The sequence below is a fragment of the Lethenteron reissneri genome, chromosome 30 (genome assembly GCF_015708825.2).
Source record: "Lethenteron reissneri isolate LAM-NWPU_2019-01 chromosome 30, ASM1570882v1, whole genome shotgun sequence".
NCBI lineage: Eukaryota > Metazoa > Chordata > Hyperoartia > Petromyzontiformes > Petromyzontidae > Lethenteron > Lethenteron reissneri.
Window position 1 is genome coordinate 13,425,145 of NC_083808.1, and position 26,816 is coordinate 13,451,960.

The 26,816-nt window shown below is 47.3% G+C and overlaps 1 protein-coding gene across 2 annotated transcripts; it reads right to left on the minus strand.

Moving 5' to 3' along the window:
* Window positions 1-1,327: 1,327 nt before the first annotated feature.
* On the minus strand, window positions 1,328-26,387 carry LOC133349542 (carbohydrate sulfotransferase 8-like). Of its 2 annotated transcripts, none has more exons than XM_061563092.1 (4): window positions 26,218-26,387; window positions 8,094-8,210; window positions 4,266-4,729; window positions 1,328-3,330 (listed from the first exon to the last, which is right to left on the minus strand). In XM_061563092.1, exons 2-4 carry the CDS (start codon window positions 8,197-8,199, stop codon window positions 2,938-2,940), a joined length of 963 nt encoding a protein of 320 aa, XP_061419076.1. In that variant the 5' UTR covers window positions 8,200-8,210; window positions 26,218-26,387; the 3' UTR covers window positions 1,328-2,937. The 2 variants fall into 2 exon arrangements, with proteins under 2 accessions (XP_061419076.1, XP_061419075.1); XM_061563091.1 differs by lacking the exon at window positions 26,218-26,387 and adding an exon at window positions 9,137-10,018.
* Window positions 26,388-26,816: the final 429 nt, after the last annotated feature.

The following is a 26,816-nucleotide window of genomic DNA, read 5'->3' on the forward strand; positions in this document are numbered from 1 at the left end:
ACAGCAGGGAGTACAGGAGGCGCTGCATCTACTGGTCATCTCAGTCAGCCAACACATGGCACCTGCTGGGTCTGTTCCGTGACCTGCCAGCAGCGAGCCTTCACCACTTCACGTGGCCTCAAAGTGCACCTTGCCTGGCACAGGCGCCGTGGTGACTTCACCGTCACCTAGTGGAGAACGGCAGATGTGTGTGAATGTGAGTAGTACAGTGCTTAAAGTCTGCAATGGCATGGCTCGTTAACAAGCTCAATATAAATGACACATCTGTCAACCCCTTATCAGTGCCCTACCTTATTACAGACCAATTCAGACCTTACTGGTCACCCCGTGCCCTTATAAATCTCAACGTTCATCCTACAAAGTCCCATCACAAGGGAGAAACACAAATAGACAAAAACACGTTTTGTCCGTAATGAAACAAAGAATCCCCCGTATAGCCTGTAGCAGATTGTTGAGGCAAGTGCTGTTAGCGAGTACTTGTGAGGACTGGCACGGCACACGTGTGGGTGGGTGGCCAGGCGGACGCCCGACCGCCTTTGTCTCCAGTAGCAACGTTTACACACCGCACCAGGTGCTCATTTGAGGCTGACTCGACAGGACCGTTTCAGATAATCGTCATCAGTGTTGGCCGTGAGCGGGAATCGAACTCGGGTCGCCGGGATCGTAGCGCAAACCGCTGCACGACTGCTCCCCTCACTTTTACACACCCTCACTTTTACACACAAACAGTAGAGTTGATATTCGGTGTATCGTCTCTGTTCAATCCTAGCCCTGTTTAAACAACTGTTGGTCATTTCCGTTAGTTGTCCAGAGCCCCTTGGTATGAATTCCACATTCCTATTGTCAGAACCCAATCTCCCAATAAGACACCCTTTGTTTAAATTCCGCAAATCGACTTGCGTTTGTAGCCGTACAATTTCGCGTGTTGCAGACCGCGTGATGCATTGAGTGACTCGGGGAGTGGAGCCTAAGCCACACACATCCACACGAGGCCATGCCCGGATATCGGCTGTAATATTTATGTTCAGGGGATCTGTTCAAAGCTGTTGCTTGAACCAAAGACTGGGGGATTAAGCAGTGTGTGTGGGCTGATGCGTGTGTGTGTGTCATGGTCGTTGGTGCAGAGATACGAAAGCTACCCTAGAAGCTATGCCTACCAAAACGTGAAAACGCCCAAACTCCTGGAATTCGCACATAAAGCTCAGCTCCCCCGTTGCTGATGCGATACGCATTCAAAACGTGGCAATGCGGCCCTCTCGTGTTAGCTCCTGTAAATTGTCATTTACAGTCGGACACCGCGAGAATTCAATTTTTCCATTTTAAAGCCAGTCGCATTGCCCAGTTAAGGAGACGCCTATTATGCGATGAAGCATCACCAGTATCATCACTAACAGCATCATGATCACTATCATCAATTCCACCACCATATAAACTGTGATCTTCCCCACACAAGAAGAACGCAACACAATTGTCGATACGCATTTTATTTTGTTACCAAATCAGCATTGAAACCACGTCTGCGCCGCAGCCACAACTGCCGCTGTAACTACCGATTCATCCATTTAAAAAAAAACCCAGCATCGTCGCCTCCTGACTTCATGATAGCCCTTTCTGATTTTAATTACCACAGCGGGCACCGATTGTGATTGAATGAACACGGCCCGGCTCCCTCTGTGCAGCGCGCCTTGTGAAGCAGCTACAGTGTGACACTGGCTTCCACCATTCAGTGTGTGATGATGATGTAGATGGGTTTTTTTAAGATATGGCAGCGGCTACACCACATTGACATCACTAGGGAATGCCAAAGCAGCAATTTTGACCGTCACTCTTTTTTTCTGTTGAATAGATCTTGAAACCACTAGAAGGTGTTCGCGGATGTGCTGTGTATTGCTCTCCGATGCTGTTGAAGGTTGTACTGCGTGTTATTCTGCACACTTCACTTCAGGTGCTTGGAGTTTCTTGAAAAACAACACACGTTACAACTCGAAAACACGTCAGGAGAGCTCCAATTGTTCAAACTCCTGTCAGTCCAGAACGCATTGCCGAGATATGAACCTGCAACATAGCAACTGTTTGTTTTTAGGTTGCGGGCCATTTCCATGATATGGACATGAAAGATAAGTGGAATGAAACATTTCTAAAGGAATATTTTATTCCTTTAGACGAAATGACAACCCAATAAAACCAATCACAAGGTGAATATACAGTTATCACAATATCCATGTGTGTACTGTATTTCATCGAGCTGATGAAATACACTTGTGTATGAAGAAAAAATATTTTGCGCTCATTAAAGTGCACTTCCTTAACGAAGGAAGTTATGACTTTCTTCCAACAGCAAAAGAGAATAACCCCAGTTCCTTTATATACTCTACAATAAAAGTCACACCTCAGCAGTATGCAAAGGTTCCTTCTGATACTGTAATTCGCATTATCTCTGTACCACACTCCAAGAAATATCCAAACAACAGTTGCCAAAAATATTACATCAAAGCTGGATTCAGCACCCTTCAAAACTGCCAAATGCAATCCTTCATGGCACAAGGTTTTATAATGAAAACATTTTAAAATACAGTGCCTCAATTTTGTGCAGCCCACAATCAGAATAGTTTTTTCTAAAAGGTGTAATCTCGACAATTTGTGTGTACAATGCCAGCTCTATATGACTAGAATTCACTCCATGGCCAGCTGGGACTTGACTTTCCCTCATTCAGGCTTGCCAGTGTGGATGTTTGCCACCCAACTTTAGAGTCCGATTTTACATTTAAATCACATACGTATGTTGAACGTCGTTTGCACCGTACGTAGCCAACCGTGCTAATCAGAGGTGTGGGGGAAGGACAAGCTAAATACAAAAAAACAGTTAATAGGTTAATCAATATCCACTGTGTAGAAATGCGTACAGTGTAATTAAACTATGCGTGTCTTTATTTGTGACTACGGTAACTTGTCTAACAAGCCTGGTGGGAGCGGGTATCCAAAAAGCAAGTAGTCCACGTAATAGGTTTTATAAAGAGCTTCTTGCATTTCTGGTGGCAGCTGGGCCAAGTAGCGCTGAGTAATATTTTCAAATGATTCGGCAGTGACCGTCGAAGGATAAGTTAAGTCTTTCGGGGCGTTTACTAAAGACAGTAATTCAGCCGCGTCACTCTGCAAGGTTTCCAGCTTGCCAATGAAGGTATAGCGCACGAGGCATGGGTTACAGACACGGTGATAGGGCCTCCAGTGCCAGTCAATGTCTTGTTGGCCCGTCGTGTTCAGGAGAAACTGCACAAACTCTTGAAATGTGACGCCTTGACCCGTTCTTTTCATCGTACCCCCAAAGGAGTCCTGCGCGCACGGCACAAAGGGGGTGAGAATGAAGTAGGGAGAGACGGGCGTGCAAACACCGACCGTGGGTCATTTTACGATAATGTCCACGTTATTTTAATTAAAATTTCAGTAGCTTCTAACGGGTGATTAAAAAAATAAGATACGACCGTAGGTTTAGTAGGCAGCAGCATCAAACGTAGGATAAGCAGGCAATGATTCGAATTCAGGGTATTTGAGAAAAGGTAATTTTCCTTTAACAGTTCAAAACTTCCCTTTTTTAATCAAAACATTTGCATCGGGTCGAAATTTAAGATGCAGTACTTGACATGTTTTTTTGCTGTTAAATCGATTATCTGTGAGAATTTAATTAATGAAAAGAACAAAATATCAAGCCATCACAGATTTGCATATTACAGCTACGTGCAATGGGAATTAACGGAAGGACATGTTAAAGGAGCTCAATAAAGAGGGTGACAGAGGTTGGGCTCGGGATAAATGTGAGTAAAAACAAAGGTCATGTACGACAGTTTCACGACGCAGTTTGAAATATCTGTCAGAGGGGACACATTTGGAAAACACAGCTGGACTATATACTCTCTCAGGACAGTTATTGAAAGGAGACTGGTAACAAAACGTTTGATGAATTAAAAGGTGAACGAGAGGAGGCTGGAGTGCTTTTTGGATGCTGAACCTCCACGAAAAGCAATAAACATCAAAATAATGTATAATTGTTTTAATCAGTCATGGGGACTCAGTGGGCTTCCCCTGGAAATAAATTACTGCAGTAATATAGTATTATACGACATGGTTATTTATTTACCACAACCAGTTTATATATACACCAATTATTAGCACCTAACAACAATGTATTATGAAAAAAAAAGTCTTGACTATGTTCACTACGAGGGAAGCCCTTTAAGTGAGCTGCAGTGTTGTCACAGACCGTTGTTTACCTTCTCGAATGAAATCTGTTTTTCCATCATTTCACGGTAGGCAGAGACCACGCGTTCCATGGGATCCCGCACAAACAACATGCTGGTGTAGTTGTACATGCGACTCAGGGCCTCGGAGGAGCTGTGTTCGCTCAGCCGTTTGAGCCCGTTGTCGGTCTGCGATTCGGAGCTCGAAATCTCGTCGGCCGAGGCTGCGTGACCGCTGAGGACCAGAGCGATTTTCTTCCAATGTATGTCCCCCACGTGGGCAATCCCACAGTAGAGCAGGTAGTGACTGTCCACCACGTAAATGTGCTCCAGCATGTCCTTCGTGAAATGCTTTGTTTGCACTGATTTGTGTCCAAGTTTTCCGCACGTTTCACGCAGGATGATCGCCCTCTGCACCTGTGCAAAGCTTTTTGTGGGAATCATCTTGCGAGGCCTGAATCTCGTCTGGTAAACATCTCCATTCCCTGCACTCAGTGCTGAGAAAACCAAACGGATCATGATATTGGATGAAATCGCCTTGTATATGCACCCTCCATAAATACCACTGAAACCCCCCACAACTCCCCACTCCACCGCCTACCACCACGCCACAAGCCAAATAACTGTGTGTAGCCTTCAAAGACTGTTGAGGAAAGTGCTGTTAGCGAGCACTTATGAGGGTCGGCATGGTACACGAGGGGATGGGTGGCCAGCACCACACCCGGCCGTCTTTGTCTCCCCAGTGGCGATGTTTTTATACACCCCGCCATGCTACACACCACCACTCACACTCACCCATCTCCACAAAACCACTCACTTCATCAAACACGAGTGGTCGCCCACCACACTTGCACTCACCGCCACACACCCCCATACAGCCCCCACAATCCTCAAACCATACACCTAGCACCAAGCCACAGCACCGCTCATACTATCAGTGCGTTGTCGATTGTATTGGATTCCGTTTTGTAGCCATTAATTTAGAAAGGTTCATGTGCGTGACCATGCCCATCACTGCATATGTCGAGTGTGCCGTGGCGGGAAGCTATTGAACAATGTTATCACTGTGAGGCGGATCTAGAAACTTCCCGAGAGTGGAGAGTGCCGAAACTTTAAATATTTGTAAACAAGGGGCCGATATAAATAATAATAAACTTAAAGGAAAACCTTGCCAAATGGGGGGGGAGGGGGGAGTTACGTTTATGGGAAATGTCGTGTTGGGCAAAGCCACGTTAGATAAAACATATTCCTGCGAAGGGAGCTGGTAGGAACGTTGGGTTGCTCGGTCAATGGCCAGGGACAAGCCGGCGCGAGTAGGTTAAACTTTGAGTTTTATAAGGGCACCACGGGGTGACCAGCCCCTCCCCACCCAGCCCCACCCCTCCCACCCCCACCCAGCCCCACCCTCCCCCCCACCAAGTCCCTCCCCACCCAGCCCCACCCTCCTCACCCAGCCCCTCCCCACCCAGCCCCTCCTTTCACGACGGACGTACGGACACAAGAATCCCTGTGGGCTGGTGTAACCAGGAGGTTCCTACCAGTATAATAGACCTGATGGGAGAACTAGACTTGCGTTCCTGGGTCCGAAATGATCGGCCCCTCCCTCTTTGTTGAACTCATTCTACGTGATTTTCGCCATTGTTATTGAATGAAAGAATGCGGAGTCACTATCCATTTCTTGTGTTTGTGCGTGCACACAATTCTTTCAATTTCACCCCAACTCAGCATCTCACACCGCGGCACTCGTGCCCAACGTTCGCCCCCTGACACCGTCACTTGAACGTTCGTGATTCGCCATATAGCCCCGGGGTCGACAACCTGTGGCTCCGCAGCTGCATGCGGCGGCTCTTTGGCTTCCCCCTCGCGAATCTTTGGCTGCCCCTTTGCGGGCAGCCGTTTTTTTTTAACTTAAATCCTAAATATAATTGAACGTTTAGATAATTGATTAAGTATGGTGGGTAATGGGTCGCAATGGAATGTCTTGTTGACGACAAAATTTACAACAGTCAAACTGTATTGTTAAAGAAGGACTAAGGGGGAAATAAACTAAATAGACGGAGTTTATTTATTTTTTAAATCCTTTATATTAAGTTCACTTGCTTGCTTGCGCGCTTACGACCGTGCAAATCTTTCGGTCGTTTTTTAACCCACTTCCCGTGATCCAATCGAGCTGACATTTTGCACACAGACTCGTTGTGCGTGACAATTTATTTTCGTGAAAAATTTTACACTTTTTAGAATTTTTTTTTATATTTAATTACCAATTGCTTAATGGTGGCAGGCAATCATCTGACCCATAGGTGGCAGCCATCTCAAGCCAGAGGACGAGAGGACTCTATCCGCCACGCATATAAAGGATTTATAGTGAAAAACTTTGTTTTTACGGGTTAATTTTTTGGTTCTTTCGGTAAAGTCACTTAGAAAATATAATCAAGTAATAGAATACGACGTTTCGGTTGCAACACAAGCAACCATCATCAAGTAAGAATGAATGATAAAACACAGACACGGGAACAGCATAGGCAGACACATGCAGAGAGAGACACACAGATACACACCGAGCGAGACACACACCAAGACAAACAGAAGGACAACGGAATCTCTGCCGATGCATTAAATAGAGAGAGGAGGAGGGGCCGGGGCAGAGAGAGGACTGGGGAGGCGGGACCAGCTGACAGACGAGGGGACAAGGAGAGAGCAGTGTGGAATTCCGGACCACAGTGGCCGGAGGAGAGAATGGTTTAGAGCAAGAAAATTGAAAGTTTGAGAAAGCAAATTTAGTAAAAATAAGAAGTGTAACGTAATGCAACACATGTGTTGCATTGCATTATACTTATAAAATTACACTTATGTTTGTCTTGGTGTGTCTCTCTCTGCATGTGTCTGCCTATACTGTTCCCGTGTCTGTGCTTTATCATTCATTCTTACCTGATGATGGTTGCTTGTGTTGCAACCGAAACGTCGTATTCTATTATTTGATTATATTTTTTACGTGACTTTACCGAAAGAACCAAAGATTAATTCCTGCAGTCACGAAAGCTTCGAATAAAGTTTGGAGTTTATTGTTTATTTAAGTCAGAATTTTTCATCTGCTGTATACCTGCTGCTGTGTTTGTGTACAAGTAGCTCCGTGTGTGTGATGGCGGCTCTCGAACTATTTTGGTCAAAGACAAAAAACAATTATCTTCTTCTTTGAAAGGTGGCCAACTCCTGGTGTAGCTAAACATCACCTTCCATGTTCTGGAAAATAGACCTCATTGAGTAAACCGTGCGTGGCCGAAACACGCAATCAATATAACCGCGTTCGGTGAGGTTTTCCTGTTAAAAAATGAATATTAAATGTATTGTCTTTGGTAAATATCAATACTGTACCAATTTCCTGTATCTCCAGAGGAGGGGGTCACGATCTCCCACAATTTGCTTGCACCTTGGATTTGCTACATTTGTTTGCTTTTGATAAACTTGCTATAGATTGTAAATTATTTTACTTCGCATTTAACTGTAAGTCACACAATTATATGACCACGTCCACCACCTCTCAAAATCCGCACGCGCAACCAATATTTTGGGGAAAACGATGCCTTTTAACGATTACAAAAACTCCACACATTCAGTCAAAAACACTGCTTTACAGACATTGCCACTCCTGTTAGGCGCCAAAACATTGACTGTTTATTGTGTGTTATATTTACAATATAGATTAGGTGGGGTGAAACCCTTAAGTGTTCTCTATATATCAACGTAGGCACAGCTCCGATGGCATAATATTAAGCTACCTGTGGAGATAATCCGTCTTGCAAACAGGACGATGTGGTGAGCTTATGATGACAAATGGTTGTAAATACCACCAGTGCTGGTTACCTTTGAGGCTTTGCTGGCTGGACAGCATGTGATACTTCAGGTATATGTAGAAGAGTACAAGGCCTCCGAGCATCACGATGCACGAAAAGGAGCGTGTTCGTTTCATGTTGCCGCTACCTATAGGGCACACATTTACTCGACGTTAAAACATTTACCTTCGATGTATTCTCGCATGAAATATACACAATACTGGGGGAGGGGGGGAAGCTCTGACGCATCAGTTAGTGGACGCCACGACCTGAGTTTAACTTTCACCCATGGCAGCTGTAGGGTTCGCAAAAAACTCCGTTCATCCATGGCCCCTATATTTTCCTCGTCGTCTGATTATCGGCAACTTTTCCTATACATCTGTGCGAAACGGCATCCTAGTATCCACAATTTTAGTTTGCCGACAAAAGAGCAATCAACGTGGCAAGTTCATCACCATGTCCGTAGCGGTTGTCCACGATATTTCGCCCCCGCATGCAGATCAGAGAAATAAAATTGTGGATAACCACGCGTCTAAGAGTATTATATGCGATATTGGGGCTCCAATATCACCATGGAAAAGAGGAGTTATTATGTGTGCTCGTGTTCTGCTAGGCATGGAACATCGCGTATCACTTTTTTGGGGAGAAGTCTTATTTTTCCCTGGTTAGTCAATGTTTTAGGTTTTACCCTTTCTGGCAAGAAACAGGTGTTAAGATGTTCAAACACCAAATAGATACCTTTTGCCAGGCATAAAGTCTGCATTTAGCACACATACTTGTGGCAAAATATACAAACAAACATGTTCTGAAACGATATAAATTGTCTTTGAAACTGATTGGCCTACACCAGAGACAGCCTTCCGTATGGCCTTGTCTCACCACCAGTGTCAGTCCAGACAACGCCAACAGGCGAACAGTATAAAGACAATGCACGTATCAGAGCACTTATAGCTTTGGTTGAGCAACTATGTCATGGGACATTTTTCATGCTTTGATACTGGCAGAAAAGGTCCCAAGATATAGTAGATGTTTTGTTAAACTTTATTTCTGCTTTGGCATTCGACCGTTAACTACCTCGCCTGGTTTCCAGCAGGTCGTGGGTACGATCCCGACCCTGACGCCTGCATATTTGGAGTTTGTGCGTCTCCCAGTGGTCGCGTGGATTTTTTTCCAGGTCCTCCAGTTTTTCCCTCCACATTCAGAATCAACGTGCGTTTAGAGTATTTGGCTGCAATACATTTGCACGCGATAAGCCACTCCGTTGATATATCATTTGCGATCAGGTAGCTTTAAAAAAAGAGCTATATAGCTCAGTGAGCCTTACCTGGTAAAATAAAAAAAAAAGTTTAATAGTTTAGTTACGGCAGGGAGATTTACGTTCCGTGTTGATGTTAGAGGTTGATGAGCCAGTCGAGAGCTATTGGGAAGTGATGCTGTGAGTATTTGAGGTGAATGACTGAAGCCCCCGCGGTGTTGTTCAGTGGTTTTGGCTTGATAAAGTTGGCCCATTTTCATACTGTGAAAACACTGCACCGTTAACCAACAGAATAAATCACACTCCCATCTGCAAAGTACGCGTGTGTGGACACATAATAACAATAGAGAGTGATATGTCATGGGGTGAAAATGCACAATTACAAAAACTCAGTCATCTGAACATCATATGATGTCCATACCCATTTACAAATTAATGAAGGGAGAAGATAAGATGATGTCTCAGGTTTAAGTGCCTTTACAACAACACAGTACAGCATCTGAGCTGCAGATGCATTTCAAGAGGCTGCGATCTCGAGAAGCTACACACGGTGGTGAGATGTTATCTTCCTTGGCTGGTATACAAGAGATCGTGGGTTCAATCATCATCATGACGCCACGTGATAAGCCACTTTGTTGAGCTATCATTTATGGCCAGGTCACTTCTGAAAAATAGCTACAGTATTCCCTCTTTATTCACGGGGGATATGTTCCGGAGATCCTCGTGAATAGAACATTTCGTGGATAATGACATTGGCCTACGAAAATATTTTTTTTATTAATTCCCTTAAATAAATACATACGCAGGTAAATAAATGACATTTATAATAACACAAAAAATGGTTACAATAACTAAAAAGTAAATACAAATAAGTATTACATGATTAAATAATAGTTTATAAATGCAGTCGTGTAGAGTTCCAGATGTGATTCGCGGACAGCCAAAATCACGGACAGCAAGTTCGTGAATAATAAGGGAATACATTACTGTGTACAGCTCGGTGGGCTTTACCTGGTACAATAATGTGTATTTGCAAGTGACGAGCACGCACCACCCATCATGGCCAGGTAACTCACGGACCGATCCCAAGTACTCAACGGGGAGTCGTGCGCACTTGGACTCAACGCAGGGGGCAGCCAGCCTCGATGAAAATAACACAACACGAGATGTTGATCTCACCCTCGTAAGGGCCCAATATGGTAAAAAATAAATTAAAGGCTATATCAACATGACCTATTAAGGATGTTGACCGAAAGAATAACTATGATGCTGCTGTTTAGACGGCATTGAAGCGCACAACAAATGCTTGGTAGAAGGATTAATGGAGTAAAAGCCGGTATAAGCCAACAAACAAATATATGCAATAAAAGACACATTCTGCTGGTATGCTTGCAAAGGTCATTAAACAAATTGTTTACAAATATCACATTGCACTGGAATGACCTTCAGTGCATTACTCCTTATGAGGAAATTATTGTGAGAACGTATGGGTTAATTTGTAGTATCTATGTACGATACTGTGTATTGAACTTCTTTCACACAGTACGTAGCCAGTGTGCATATAAAAAGCATACACGTTTATACAAGCTGTGTATATGTGTGTACGCTGGCAACGTCTTACTTGAGGCATCTAACAATGCATGTATTCATCAATGTAACTCATTTATTATATTCAGAATACACGCACCGGACCGTGTACTCCTGTATGTGTAGGATTGATTATCTTCTATTGTATTAATTTCTGTTGTATTTAATGCGTTTAGCACAGCCAATAGAGGTGCTGCATGATTGTTGAATCCTCCCAATCCCGAATTGGGAGAATCCATCACATATTGAGTCAGACACATGTTTACATTCCTTATATTAGGTCTGAATTGATTAATCAATTGAATTGATTGAAATGTGTTCTTAGAATTGTAATAAAAGACTCGGACGCTTCTCTCTGTCCTGTGTCCTTTATTTGGATTCGATCTCTTTTCCCTCACGGCACTCCCCTTTACTCTTCGCTCTGCAGCCCCAGGCTGCTATCGCTCACGTAGCCCACTTCACAGCACTCCCCTATATACTCTTCGCTCTGCAGCCCCAGGCTGCTGTCGCTCACATAGCCCACTTCCCTCCTTGCAGACCCGCTGCTGTCTCGTCGCGCAGACCCCCGCTGCCGAACTCCACCCTTGCAGACCCGCTGCTCTCTCTGCAGTCTCCTCGCTGCTCCTCCAGCCCCGGGGTCGGTCACCGTTGGCCGACGGTGCCGATCCTCGGGGTGTGTGTGTGTGTGGCGATCTCGCCACTCTCTCTCTTCCCCACTCCGCCCTGCGTGGCCTCACACCTTCCCAGTCTCCGATCACCCCCTACTGCTTCCGGTTTCTCCCCTTATAGACCTGAACCCTCTCCCCCACGTGACGTAACTCCTCCCCCCATGACGTCACCTCCGGAAGGTCGTCCACACCGGCATTACACCACCCTCCCCCGTAGAAAGCGTAAGCTGGACTCACGGGCTCTGGTGGGATGTTCAAGAGATGAAATATTACATCAGAAATAATGGTCGCGGACGCTCCAGAATCTACCAAAATCCGTACGTCCACCCCTTGTATCGACCCAAGTATGGTGGACGAACCGGTACCGGCCGCGACAACCCGCCGAGCCAGCTTACGCCACTGCGTCACCGAGCGACAAGGCGCAGTCAATGGCCTCCCGTTCTCAACAACACCCGGATCGCATGACAACGGTGATGAATGAGGTGTCAAGCCTTGCCGGGTGTCTGGTGCGCACCGACTTGCCTGTGCTGGCGAATCCGTTCTTGGAGCGGCCGCAGGCGAGGCCTCCTGCTGGGGCGGACCCGGAACGCGGGCCCAGCAGTCCCGAGCATAATGGCCCTTAGGCCCGCAGCGGAAACAGTCGATGTCGTTACGGCGCGCTGCGGACGCCCCGTCCCGACGCGGCCGTGTCGGCGGCGCAGCCCGTGGCCCCGGCCCCCCTCGGCCTGTCCACGGAGCCGCAGCAGCCGACAGCTCCTGCGGGCCCCTGTCGTCTGGCACATAAACTGCCTTTTTAAGGTCCCAACCCAAGGCTCCCCCTTCGACGATAGGCCCCCCCGTCCACGCCGTAACCTGCTTCCACCGGCGCAGGTTGAACTGGGCATCTAGACATTTAGCCGCAGCCCGGGAGGTGAGCTTCTCATGACCACACACCGGCATAGGAATGCCGAGATCCCGGGACAGCTCCAGCATCTTCCCCAGGATGAGAGGTTCCAGCAGGTCAGGCTCCGTCTCCGGGTATGCAGCCATAGCCAGTTCCAGCACCGCGCCCCTATACGCCACCGGAGACTCCTCGGGCGTGCGCTGTCGTTGCACAAACCGGCGATGAGCATCGTCCGGTGGCTCGTAAGCGTCAGCCATTTCGTCGAATACACCTCGCAACGTTTTCTTCTTCGAGGCTTTCATCGAGCGAAAGAATCTAACAGACTCGTCATCGAGAAGAGTCGGAAGAACTTCTAATGCCTCGGCGTCAGTCCACCTCGCCGTGCGTACCGCTGCTAAAAATCTGCAGGCGAACGCACTCCAATCTCCCCCGATGGAGAATTCTTTTATAGTCGTCAAGTGACGACTGCGACCTCTTGGCGCGCTCCCTCCAGCCGCTGACTCATCGGGTGGCAGATTCAACATGGCGTCGCAACGTGGTGTCGACAAGATGGCGGCCTTACGCCGCGAAGGGCCCAAAATGGCGGCTTCCCGCCTTTCCTCGTGCGCCACGCCCAAGATGGCGTCCTCACGCCGCGTGGCTGATGGCGTCGACAGCGAAGACAACCCGGGCTCCTGCGGACCACCAACATCTTCTCTAGACGCCGTTCTCGGCGTGACGAGCTTACACAACTGTGCAAGTACGTTCTTGAGAGTTTCAAGTTGCTCCGCCATCTGACTCCATCTTAAATCCACGTCCTTTGGTGCAGACGGGTCCGCCGACGCGACGACCTCTTGGACCCCCGGACCAGCACTCGTCCCAGCACGGATCTCCTCCTCTGCCGGAGTCAGGTCCACCGTAGGAGGAAGGTCTTCGTCGTCAGAAGAAGAAGCCGAAGCCGGAGACGGAATATTTTTTTTTCTCAGTTGTTTTGCCATGCCGTTACACTTCCAACACCAGTGTAATAAAAGACTCGGACGCTTCTCTCTGTCCTGTGTCCTTTATTTGGGTTCGATCTCTTTTCCCTCACGGCACTCCCCTTTACTCTTCGCTCTGCAGCCCCAGGCTGCTATCGCTCACGTAGCCCACTTCACAGCACTCCCCTATATACTCTTCGCTCTGCAGCCCCAGGCTGCTGTCGCTCACATAGCCCACTTCCCTCCTTGTAGACCCGCTGCTGTCTCGTCGCGCAGACCCCCGCTGCCGAACTCCACCCTTGCAGACCCGCTGCTCTCTCTGCAGTCTCCTCGCTGCTCCTCCAGCCCCGGGGTCGGTCACCGTTGGCCGACGGTGCCGATCCTCGGGGTGTGTGTGTGTGTGTGGCGATCTCGCCACTCTCTCTCTTCCCCACTCCGCCCTGCGTGGACTCACACCTTCCCAGTCTCCGATCACCCCCTACTGCTTCCGGTTTCTCCCCTTATAGACCTGAACCCTCTCCCCCACGTGACGTAACTCCTCCCCCCATGACGTCACCTCCGGAAGGTCGTCCACGCCCGCATTACAGAATGATGAGCATCAATCATTTATGATCATGCAAATGTTAACTTCAGGCTAAATTCATCGAAACAAGCAGAGATAAAAATGAGACATCCAGACTGAAATTGGATTGATTCGTGAGTTTAAAATGGTAATGCAAAATAATGCCAATTCCTGGAACCTTGGATAGGGGAGAATGTTTGTTGGATATAAGTTAGGGTTGCTTCTAAAATATTAATATATATTTTGCTTATTTGGCCAGCCAATAGTGACTGTTACCCAAGGTAAATAAGACATACAACGAATAGTGGCTGCGGTATCAATTTTCGTGATGTCATCGGAGGATACACAATTTAACCCTGTGATATCAGTTTCCCGTAACTTTGCAATGATATTTTATTTGTTTTGTAAAGATGTACTTTGCGCTACTTCAAGTGGTTGTTGACTCAACATAAGCATGCCACGAGTCTTCTAAAGAAATGTAACAATTTATAAGCATTATAAATGCTCATTTCTGTAATTTAAACTAAATAATTAAATATAAAGATGATGTCATGATGTCAATTACTCCAACAAACCTTTAAGCAAAGCGCTAATTTCACGGATAATTGCTATTTCATGTGCAACTTTTAATCGGTGAGTTTAATATTTTCCACGTATATTTTATCAGGAAATTCAAAGTCAAATTAATAAAATGAACAGCAATAACCTCAATAGAGCGACATTTTGCAAAAGAGCCGATAGTCGTCGTGGAACTAATGTCATACAATAATCGTGGATCTTATTTCATACGATTATCATGAAGCGTATATTGTACGATTATCGTGGATCTTATGTCGTGTGATTATCGAGAGCCGTATATCGTACAATTATCGTAGATCTTATATTGTGCGATTATCGTGGATCATATATTGAACACTTATCGTGGATGTCATTTTGTACGGTTATGGATGTTATTTCATACGATTATCGTGGATCATATCGTACGATTATCGTGGAGATAATATGTTACATTGTCACATTATTGCAGCAACTCTCTAGAGCAGGGTTTGGTAACCTGCGGCTTCGGAGCCGCATGCGGTTCTTGACGGACTGCTTCGTGACGTCATGTGTGTAGTATGTATTCACAAGCATTGCGGCTCTTGAAACATTGAGTGTTGTACCGAATAAAATAACATGTCTCTTCTTGTTATTTCGGTTGCCGACCCTTGCTCTAGACAGATGTGTTGCCCGTCCAGTGCGGAATGGTGTTTGCCCTCTGATCGATCACTGGCTACTAGACCTGCTAGGTTCCATACCTGTCAACCCCTTATCAGTGTCCTACCTTATTATAGACTAACTCTGACCTTATTGGTCACCCCCGTGCCCTTGTACATCTCAAGGTTCATCCTACAAAGTCCCATCACAAGGAAGAAACACAAACAATTAGACACATTTTACATAATTATTTTACCCGTATTGAAACGGCTGTATGCCGTATGGACCTGAAAGTTCAATTTCCCTACTCTCAAGAATACGGGTAAACCGTATGGGTTGACAGGTGTGCCATAGAGTTTTGTACCGAAATAAAAAAACAAAAATGTTTCTTATTCTTGGTTCTTTCGGTAAAGTCACGTAGAAGGGAAATAATAAAATAATAAAAATATCAAACAATAACATTCTCACGACGTTTCGATTTGCTTGTGTTGCAGTCGAAACGTCGTGATACATTTTTTTCCCCTTCTACATGACTTTACCGAAAGAACCAAGAATATGAATCCCCTGCAGTCACGAAAGCTTTAAATAAAAAAATGTCTCTTCTTGTTATTTCGGTTGCCGACACCTGCTCTAGACAATTGTGTTGCCTGTCCTGTGTGGAACGGAGTTTGCCCTCTGATCTACTACTAGCTGCTAGATCTGCTAGATTCCCACTGAATGAAGCACTCATGGCCTTGTTCTACCGGAAAACGCGTGCTTGTGTTGGGTCGTATTAAATGACGATACATATGAAAATATAAGAATAGGTTTTACCTTTTCTGGCAATAAAACAGGTGTTAATATGTTCAAACTACAAATATAAACCTTTTTCAAGGATTTAAGTCTGGCAAAAAAGTCCCAAATGATGCGTGCCTGATGGTTTGCACCTCACCGCATTCGCAAGTTTTCCGAGGTCACCTTCGGGACGGAAATATCTGCAACTCCAGTGTGTTTGTTGCTCGGCAAACAGACAAAGCCTACTCGACTCATTTCACTTGCAGGACGTGAAAGTGGGGGGGGGGGGGGGGTTAAAAAAATATACTACTGCCTAATGTTCTGTGCGGTCATGTGATATTGGGGCTATACCGCGCTGTTGTTCCGAGTGATGTCTTGACGCTTCGCTTATTTTTGCTGGGGGGGGGGTGTGTTTAGGAACTAAATTGAGTTCCTCAATAAGCTCCCAACTCATGGACTGAAACGTTGGACAATCATGCGGAACAGCACGTGCTGGTAAACGCCTGATAAAACACGTCAGATTTCAGTGACTGAAAACCGCTGTTAAGTTACTGTCAGCACGTTTACGATACTATGCAGTTGAGTTGTAAACTGTACGTAAATGAAGCTGAAAACTGGTTCCATAAGCCGTTCTTAAAACAGTTGAAATAAGCAAAACACGATGGCAGTTGTTTGCTTGAGTTTTTGGCAAACATCGTACGTGTTGCCTTCTCTGGTCACAGAAACACTGCTAAAATCATACTGTCAGCATCCGTGTTTTGTGTTGAGCTTCATTTCTTTGTTACAAATGTGTTTATAAGGATGCATTTAATTTTAAAGCTTTAAGTTCTCTTTGTGTTTTCTGAGCCTATTAGCTGGCCTTTTGCGAAATGTATTGGGTGACTGTTATTTAATATGCGTACATGTGAGTATCAATGTATATTGGGTGACTTATTCAATATATACGTGCATGTGAGTATCAACAGATGTACAGCATCTCCCCATGGGAGAATTATAAAAAGGAATTACAATCTCATATTTTCTATATTACGAGCTCAGTATTACTGTTGGCAATATTAGACATGCACTCTATAATAATGCTCATCCCTCTTGTCAATCCGCTACCGCCCCCTGGCATGTTGGTCATGTGTGGGGTTGTTTTGACCATACTTCCCCGTGCTGGTCCATGCGGAAGGGGGTGAGGCACTCAACTATTGTACACCAATCACCGCAACACCACTCCACCATAAACTTTACATTTTGAGTTATAAATTTTGTATGGTTTATTTTACATATGTAGTAACTGGGTATGTCACTATGTGGTGGCGGGCCTGCGAGGCCACGGCGGATAGTATGTTGTCATTATGTGTAGCCCGATTACTGGGCACAGTACCAGCCCTAGCGGGGCTTGGGTGAGCGCTGGTGAGCGAGAGGGCACCACGTACAGTGTGCGTTGCGGGCTCCCGGTTAGGGAGCAAGAGAGAGTGTCTGCCAGCCAGGGTTACGTTGGGGCATGATACTCTGGGTGACCTGCTGACATGTGACCGGATGATATTGGTGGTGGGCCACCGTGGACGGAGACCGCTGGGGGGTCAAGTGGTATAGAGGAGCTCTTGGGAGCCTTGGGGAAAGAGCTGGAGAGATCAAGAAGCTAGCCCCGGCCCAGGCTGATTTAATGGGGGCCCCGTGTGGGGCTCGGGGTTCTTGACTGTCGGTAAGTGAAAATCCACGTCGGGTTGAAGAAGCCTCTAGCCATGCGGTACGGGACCCAGCTCGTGGTCCAGACCGGGATAGTGGGACTGTGTCTAGTTCTACCGTAGCGTGGTTAGATGGGCGTTCAACACCCGAGTATAGGTTACGTTATGTTGTGTTGAGTTGATGTAATAAATAGTGTTGCTCCCAAGACAACGTCTGCAACTTAGTTCGACTCACTACAGCTGGTGTCGGAAGTGGCCAACTTGCTAAGCTCTAGCTAGCGTTAGACAAGTCATGTCTATACGTCGCAGAGTTTGTGTATGGGCGTCGGACGACGAAGACGACGAGGAGCTGATTCCGCCCACGGCCATCGAATAAGGACCGGAGGGGCTGCCAGCGGCGCAGAGCGCAGTCGGGGTGTGCGGCGCCTCGCCTTCATTGGAAGCGCTCGTCAGGGATGCGCACAGTCGTCTTGCTGACCTCCTTCAAGCAGCGTCCTCGATCCTCACCGAGATATGTTCCCTGTCCTCAACGGCGAAGGAGGGAGCGACGGAGTTGTCCGGACGGGGCGACTTGGCCGTCATTTCACTGAAGGGGGGAACGCCATTGACACTGCTCGCGCTCGCCGCCGCCATTTTGCCACCGGTGTGGAGTGCTGAGCCCACCAAGCTTGAAGTGAGGATGTCCTCATCGATTGACGTCCAGTTGCTCCGCCGTCGACTGCCCTTCATTAAATAATTTGTTGCCGCCAGTGCCGACTGGGTGGCGTTTAAGCGGCGGTTTCTCACCAATGCCGACCTGGCGGGATGGACGGAGGCAGACGCACTGAAGGCGCTGCCCGCCGCCCTCGATGACGACGCTTTAGCGGCGTTCCTCACCATCCCTCACGCAGGCATTTGACCAGATGGTCGCTGTCATTGAGCCCCCTTTGAACACCCGCCAAAAGTTTGCCATAAGACATAAAGGGGAGGGTGAGTCGGCTCTTACCTACCGAAGCGCGCTCTTGGCACTGGTGAAGGCCACGTTCCCTAAAATGGACCACGACGGCCTTGACGCCTTGGTCCTCGAGAAGATGTTGGACGTCGCAAAGGACCTTCATACTGTGCTTCCCGCCGAGAACGATGAGGTGTCTTCACTTCGGATCGCCAGGTGCATCCAGGCGCAGCAGACCCTGCAGCGTGATAGAGTGTTGGTGGTGTGTGCTACGTCCTCCACAGCGCAGATGATGAGCCCGCCCCCGTATGCTCGCTGCACCAGCAGGGCAGCAACTGTCGGGGTGACAGCATTCGGCGATGGGACGACCGGCAGCGGGCGAGGTCTGCATCATCCCGGTCCAGCATAGGCGGGTCGTCTGCTACAACTGCGGCCTGCCGAGGCACATCCAGTTGGGCTGCCGGGTCCCTCGACGGCGGCTCCTGGGATGTCCGCCTTCCTACGATTCCCTGTTTCCTAAGGTGAGTCACAGCGCACTCCACACTTGGCCCCAGGGTTCACTTCACTCATCGGGGGGGTCTGATTCGATTCGGGGTCACGCGAAGTTTCGGGGGGCCGTCGGTGCATGTTCGCGATGCGTGGCCGCTCCAACCTGATCAGTCGTCGGAGCTGGCACATCAAGTGGTTGCGGTGGCCGCGGGTTCATCGGCGGTACTGGAGTTCATTAAGGGGGTTGAGATTCGTATGCTAGTTGACACCGGCGCGCCTTCAACCATTATTTCTGCATAAACGGTTGTTACATATCGGTATGCAAAAGATGCTTGCCGTGCTTAAATTGGATTTTTACTGGCCGGCCATGGCTTCTGACGTCAAAAATTTACTGAAGGGCTGCGTACAATGCGCCCGGCGGAAGCCACCAGCAAGATATTGTTACCCTCCGCTGCAATCCATCCAGGTGTCACGAATTAATTAAATAGTTGCCCTCGATATTCTCGGGCCGTTTCCTACTTCCGCACGAGGGAACAGATACTTACTCATGGGCCTATGGCCTGGCTGCTTCGAATCAATTGGCTGTGACGATTACCGAGGCATTCCTCAATGGTTATGTTCTGGGTAAGGGTGCCCCCGAGCACCTGACGGATCAGGGTAAAAAAAAATCTAAACTGCTGCGGGAGGTTTGTGATTTGCTGGGGACAAAAAAGGTGAGCACGTCACCGTACTACCTGCAAACAGATGGCATAGTCGAACGCCTACACCATACTCTGACCTCCATGCTGAGTCACCTGGTCAGCGAGTCACAGGTCGATTGGGACTTGCATGTTCCTGTGGTTCTTGCCGCCTACAGGATAACCCCTCACACGTCCACCCGCTACTCTCCATTATTTTTTATGTATGGGAGGGAATATGATCCTCCCATTGACGTGCAGTTACAAGCCGCGCCCGCAGTAAAAGTATCCAAAATTTATAATTCAGTTCGCTTTACTCTTGCTAAACTTTTTGAGGCGCGGGAAGCTGCCAGTGTTATCTCCCGGGCCAGACAGTTGTCCAACCATCAGCTCAAGGGAGCCCGTGTTTCTCCGTGCGATTGGTCGCCGGGAGACACGGCCTGGTTGCACTGTCCACAGGTGCCCATGGGCGCATCTCCCAAGTTGCTGCAACCATGGCGAGGGCCGGTTGACGTGGTTTGGGTCGTGCGTCCGCAATGTGTCCAGATTCGGTTCAGTAAGCGGAGTTGGTTTGTGCGCCCCTCTTGTCTTAAGCCGTTTATTGCACTGTGTGAGTTTGTTTCATCTCCATATCGCAGGAGCCGAGTGTCGGGTGTGCCCGATGAGCTGAGACATGCGTCTGCTGACGCTGCTCCTCAGGAGAGTGTTTCTGTTCCGCCCCCAGGCGCTGCTCGATTGATGCCTCGCACGCGGCCACTCGTGCCGGCCTCGCGTGCTCTGGATGCAGAAAACCCAACAACCCGGCCTATTGCTCTTTGTGAGCAGCCAGCTTCATCGGGTCGATTTCTTACTTTCCCCGTGCCTTCCAGGGCGGACGAGCCCAACCCACCTGGAGGCCCGGCATCGGGGACTCGCTCAAAGACTCGATTTGCATGATTCCCGCGCATTACACACTCCCACACCGTCATTGGTTGTTGCGCTCGCATGAGTTGCGGCGAGTATTTGGCTGATCCTGCTCGCCATCGAGCTCACGGGCGTTGTTACACGTTGTGGATGGGAGATGTTGATTGTGGGGATCTTGTACGACGCAATTGTTGGGTTGTTAATTTTTCGCTGTTGTGTGTTTTTTTCTTCTTGGTGTATATATTGTACAGTTGGGTTTGGGTATTTATTGTGCTGTTGTGTTATTGTTGGAGCACACTTGCTTATTGTTTTAATATATCTAGCAGGAAGAACCCGGCGTTGCCCGGGTCTTAAAAATATTTCAAAACTACTCTTAAAAATGTAACAGTAGTGCGTACTGAGTGTGGTGGTACCTGCTATGATTACAGCAGTGCATACCGACTGTGGTGGTACCTACTTTCACTGCAGCAGTGCATACTGTGGTGATACTTGCGATGATTACAGCAGTGCATACTGTGGTGGTACCTGCTATGATTACAGCAGTGCATACCGACTGGTGGTACCTGCTATCACTACAGTAGTACATGCTGACTCTATAGCAGTATTTATCGACTCTATAGCACAAAATACGCACCTAACAGAGTGGCATGGTGAGGCCTAGTCCCGTGCGGTGATACCTGCTATGATTACAGCAGTGAATACTGACTGTGGTGGTACCTACTATGATTACAGCAGTGAATACTGACTGTGGTGGTACCTGCTATGAATACAGCAGTGCATTCCGACTGTGGTGGTATCTGCTACATCTAGCGACTGTATAGTAGTAATAACTGCACGCATCAGGGTGGGGGAGACATCACACAGTGAATATTTTTATAGCATTTTTTACGTGAAAGAAAATGTCTCCCTCCACCAAAGGCACGTGAGTTGGTATGGTCGTATGCGCGTGATAAATAAATAAAAGGTCTGCTGCCTATAGTGCTAGCATCTAGCGACTGTATATATTAGTTACTGCACGCATCGGGGTGGGGGGGGGGACATGACACAGTGAAGAATTTACGTCAGCGTTTAGTGTATTTTATAGCATTTTTAACGCGAAAAAAAAATGTCCCCCTCACTCCCACCGAAGGCGTGCAACTTGGCATGGGCCGTCTCCCCCACCAAAGGCGCGTGAGTTGGTATGGTCGTGCATGCGTCATAAATAAATAATAGTGAAGCTCGCAAAAATCGAACTAAATCGCTATTTAAACTAATTTAAAGTTGACGGATGTGAAAAAGAAATAGCGCTTGCTGACCATGGGGCTTACAGCATTGTAACTGGCTATTTTTTTATGTTAACCCCACAATTGGAGAGCCAAAGTGCGACCACACAAACCCACACACAAACCCAGAAACCCACAATTTTTGACCCTTTTATATACAGGGTGACCCAAAAAAAACGGGCCCCGTGCACACGGGGCCTATTAGAGTTGGGGCCCGTTTTTTTTTTTGGGTCACCCTGTATATATAGATATATTCGTCGGTTGCTTACTTACAGGGGAGTTGGCAGCCGGGAAGGCTGGATGCTACGGAGGGGGGGGGGGGTGATGTAGTGACTGGGTATGTGACTATGTGCGAGGCCACGAGGGATAGTATGTTGCCATTATGTGCTGCCCGGTTACTTGGCGCAGTACAAGCCGTAGCGAAGCTTGGGTGAGCGTTGGTTAGTGCGAGGGCACCATGTACAGTATACGGTGCAGGCTCCCGGTGAGGGAGCAAGAGAGAGTGTCTGCCAGCCCGGGTTACGTTGGGGCATGATACTCTGGGTGACCTTCTGACACGTGACCAGATTATATTGGTGAGGGGCCGCTGGGGGGTTACGTGGTATAGAGGAGCTCTCGGGAGCCTTGGGGAAAGAGCTGGAGAGATCGATAAGGTGGGTGGGACGAGAGGCGGAGCCAGCCCCATCCCAGGCTGATATAACGGGGGCCCCGTGTGGGGCTCAGGGTTCTTGACTGTTGGTGAGTGAAGATCCACATCGGGTCCAGGACCCATCTCGTGGTCCGGACTGGGATAGTGGGACCATGTCTAGTTCTGCCGTAGCATGGTTAGATGGGCGTTCAACACCCGAGTGTAGGTTACGTTATGTTGTGTTGAGTTGATGTAATAAATAGTGTTGCTCCCAAGATAATGTCTGCGACTCAGTTGGATTCACTACACATAATCAAACTAGGTTTACAGTGAGGGCAAAAAGTATTTGATCCCCTGCTGATTTTGTACGTTTGCCCACTGACAAAGAAATGATCAGTCTATAATTTTAATGGTAGGTTTATTTGAACAGTGAGAGACAGAATAACAACAACAAAATCCAGAAAAACGCATGTCAAAAATGTTATAAATTGATTGGCATTTTAATGAGGGAAATAAGTATTTGACCCCCTCTCAATCAGAAATATTTCTGGCTCCCAGGTGTCTTTTATACAGGTAACGAGCTGAGATTAGGAGCACACTCTTAAAGGGAGTGCTCCTAATATCAGCTTGTTACCTGTATAAAAGACACCTGTTCACAGAAGCAATCAATCAATCAGATTCCAAACTCTCCACCATGGCCAAGACCAAAGAGCTCTCCAAGGATGTCAGGGACAAGATTGTAGACCTACACAAGGCTGGAATGGGCTACAAGACCATCGCCAAGCAGCTTGGTGAGAAGGTGACAACAGTTGGTGCAATTATTCACAAATGGAAGAAACACAAAAGAACTGTCAATCTCCCTCGGCCTGGGGCTCCATGTGTAATGCGAGCGTAAATGGGGTTGTTGCTGGCCTCTGGTCCAATCACGCGGCCCGGGGCATTAGGGGGCGGAGCCTGGTCTGCGGGGCGTGTGGGAGGGGCCACCGTTCACCTCGGCTCCAATGGGAGGCGAGGTGAATGGGGGCGGAGACAAAAGGGTAGTATGGGAAGGCCGGATCTGACGATCCGGGAGGCGGGAGTCAGGGTCACGTGGGGGGAATGGATATAAGGGGGAGCCCGGAAGAGATCGGAGCAGTCGGGGAAGTTAAGAGGCTGAGCCACGTTGGGTGGTGAGGAAAAGATCCGCGCCATCGGCCACGTGGCCGAAGGACCTCAGCACGCCGTCGGCCAGCGGTGTGCGGAGTGCGGGAATAGAGCAGCTAACAGAGGAGCGTGCGTGGCATGCGAGAGAGAGAGAGAACGTGCGTGGCACGCGAGAGAGAGCGTGCGTGGCACGTGAGAGGGAGCGTGCACGGGGCGTACGCGAGACGACACTGGTCCGGGAGGAGGCCAGTGGGGTGCGGAGAAGAACCTGAATAAAAGACAAACGGAGACCAGCAGTGCCGGACGGAGTCTTTTATTACACATGCAAGATCTCACCTCGTGGAGTTGCAATGATCATGAGAATGGTGAGGAATCAGCTCAGAACTACACGGGAGGATCTTGTCAATGATCTCAAGGCAGCTGGGACCATAGTCACCAAGAAAACAGTTGGTAACACAGTACGCCGTGAAGGACTGAAATCCTGCAGCGCCCGCAAGGTCCCCCTGCTCAAGAAAGCACATATACATGCCCGTCTGAAGTTTGACAATGAACATCTGAATGATTGAGGACAACTGGGTGAAAGTGTTGTGGTCAGATGAGACCAAAATGGAGCTCTTTGGCATCAACTCAACTCGCCGTGTTTGGAGGAGGAGGAATGCTGCCTCTGACCCCAAGAACACCATCCCCACCGTCAAACATGGAGGTGGAAACATTATGCTTTGGGGGTGTTTTTCTGCTAAGGGGACAGGACAACTTCACCGCATCAAAGGGACGATGGACGGGGCCATGTACCGTCAAATATTGGATGAGAACCTCCTTCCCTCAGCCAGGGCATTGAAAATGGGTTGTGGATGGGTATTCCAGCATGACAATGACCCAAACACACACGGCCAAGGCAACAAAGGAGTGGCTCAAGAGGAAGCACATTAAGGTCCTGAAGTGGCCTAGCCAGTCTCCAGACCTTAATCCCATAGAAAATCTGTGGAGGGAGCTGAAGGTTCGAGTTGCCAAACGTCAGCCTCGAAACCTTAATGACTTGGAGAAGATCTGCATAGAGGAGTGGGACAAAATCCCTCCTGAGATGTGTGCAAACCTGGTGGCCAACTACAAGAAACGTCTGACCTCTGTGATTGCCAACAAGGGTTTTGCCACCAAGTACTAAGTCATGTTTTGCAGAGGGGTCAAATACTTATTTCCCTCATTAAAATGCAAATCAATTTATAACATTTTTACATGCGTTTTTCTGGATTTTTGTTGTTGTTATTCTGTCTCTCACTGTTCAAATAAACCTACCATTAAAATTATAGACTGATCATTTTGTCAGTGGGCAAACGTACAAAATCAGCAGGGGATCAAATACTTTTTTCCCTAACTGTATATATGTTCTTCTTTTTTTATAAATTAACACTAACTAAAACAATAAGCATCCTATTGCTGGTGATAAACGTATTTGGCGATGCTGCGTTGGCAGTGGTGCATAAGCACAATGAAAAAAAACATTCGTCAACAACACTGTTGCTTTAAAAGAAAAAATAAATATTCAGCAACGTTGAGGGCAATGGCCATTTCTGTGCTATGAAGGACAATTTGCCTGACATGTCTAATTTATATATTTTTACTTCATGTCTATTGTATATCTTTTAATTGTAAGGAACGTTTTGTTGATGAGTATATTGAGATCGATGTTAATTAAGCCAACTATTCGTATTTGTTTTCAATGAAGGCTATAGGTGAGAGCGTGGAAACACTAGCATGTGTAAAAACGTTAAATATTTCCAAGCATACCTCATGCACGTATAATTGGATTGAGGTACCAACCAATTCAGGATTTAACACAGTTCCTTAGTTTAGTTTTAAATGTACAGCACCATGTTACAATGATTTTCTAAGTTATTTTATCTGATATTGAATGCACACGTAAAATCTGTCATTAAAATATAGCACTGAGTTCCAGAAAATGTCTCTTGCACCAGGTACACCACATGGAATACACATCTTGCTCTTGCTTTTACCGATCACGCACTGCCTTCGCGGTCTACCTGCGCCATGGAAAATATCCAGCGAGAAATAAAGCCCTGGCAAAAGTGACTCAACCTTTACGAGAATGGGTGATTTCTCAGACCATTAACAGGCGCGCTAACACACGATAAAGCAAAATATGTACCCATACAACCTCTTCAGATTCACCACAGGTGCTTGCCACCAATTAACCACGATACCTTGCTGATCTTGTCAAGGAGCATAACCCATCACGCGAACTCCGGTCATCCTCGCAGCGGCTTTTGGACAGCCATCGAACAAAGACTTCACTGCATCGCGCACTTTCAGATGCGCTTCTGCGGTCGTCTGGAATGCTCTTCCTTCCGATATGAGGAAGCAACCAGAGCTACGCACTTTAAAATCTAGATTTAAAACTAAATTCTTTAGAACTGCTTTTTGTGTTTAGTTTGTTGTCCTTTTCCCGTACCGCCGATTACCACGGGTGGCTACATCGAGTGCGAAAGAAACTCAATATACATACATACATGAACGCGTGTTAATTACCGTAGATGAGTATGTACACTCACCAGCATATAACGTTGTTACGTCTTCCTGAATATCGGTGAATGTTTCCCACTCAGGTTAGCGAACATGAAGTGGAGCGTAGAGTACAAAAAACAACTGCTCTCTGCGAAGCCGTGCTGCACACAATCTACCTGACTTCTGTGGTGTTGACTTTAAAGATGTTCATAATTCCTTGGCCGCCTAATAGATGGTGGACATGGGCAGGTAGGTGACCAATGGGGGAGGGCATATGGGTGGTGAAGATGTAAAGCCGTCGTAGGCACAGCAGGCACTTTGTATATTTACTGATCTGGGTGTGGTGGACTTATTTTATTAAATCAAATGGGCATCGGAGATTGTCTAAAAAATGGATAAATAAAAATAGAAACGATACGTAAAATATATGTTTAATGGATGCGAGAAGTTACTCATAAAATGTATTCTATTTGAAATTTTCCACAACTTTATTTATTTTTAGCGTGAACATTTATTCTCGACGATGTGTGCAAGTGTGCGACTGTCCCCACATTGTGCTCTTTTTGGAAAATGTTTATTTCAATGGAATGATTTACTGAAAAGTTCTGGGGCCATGCATTGCATGCAGCACCAAAGTGTTGTGTAT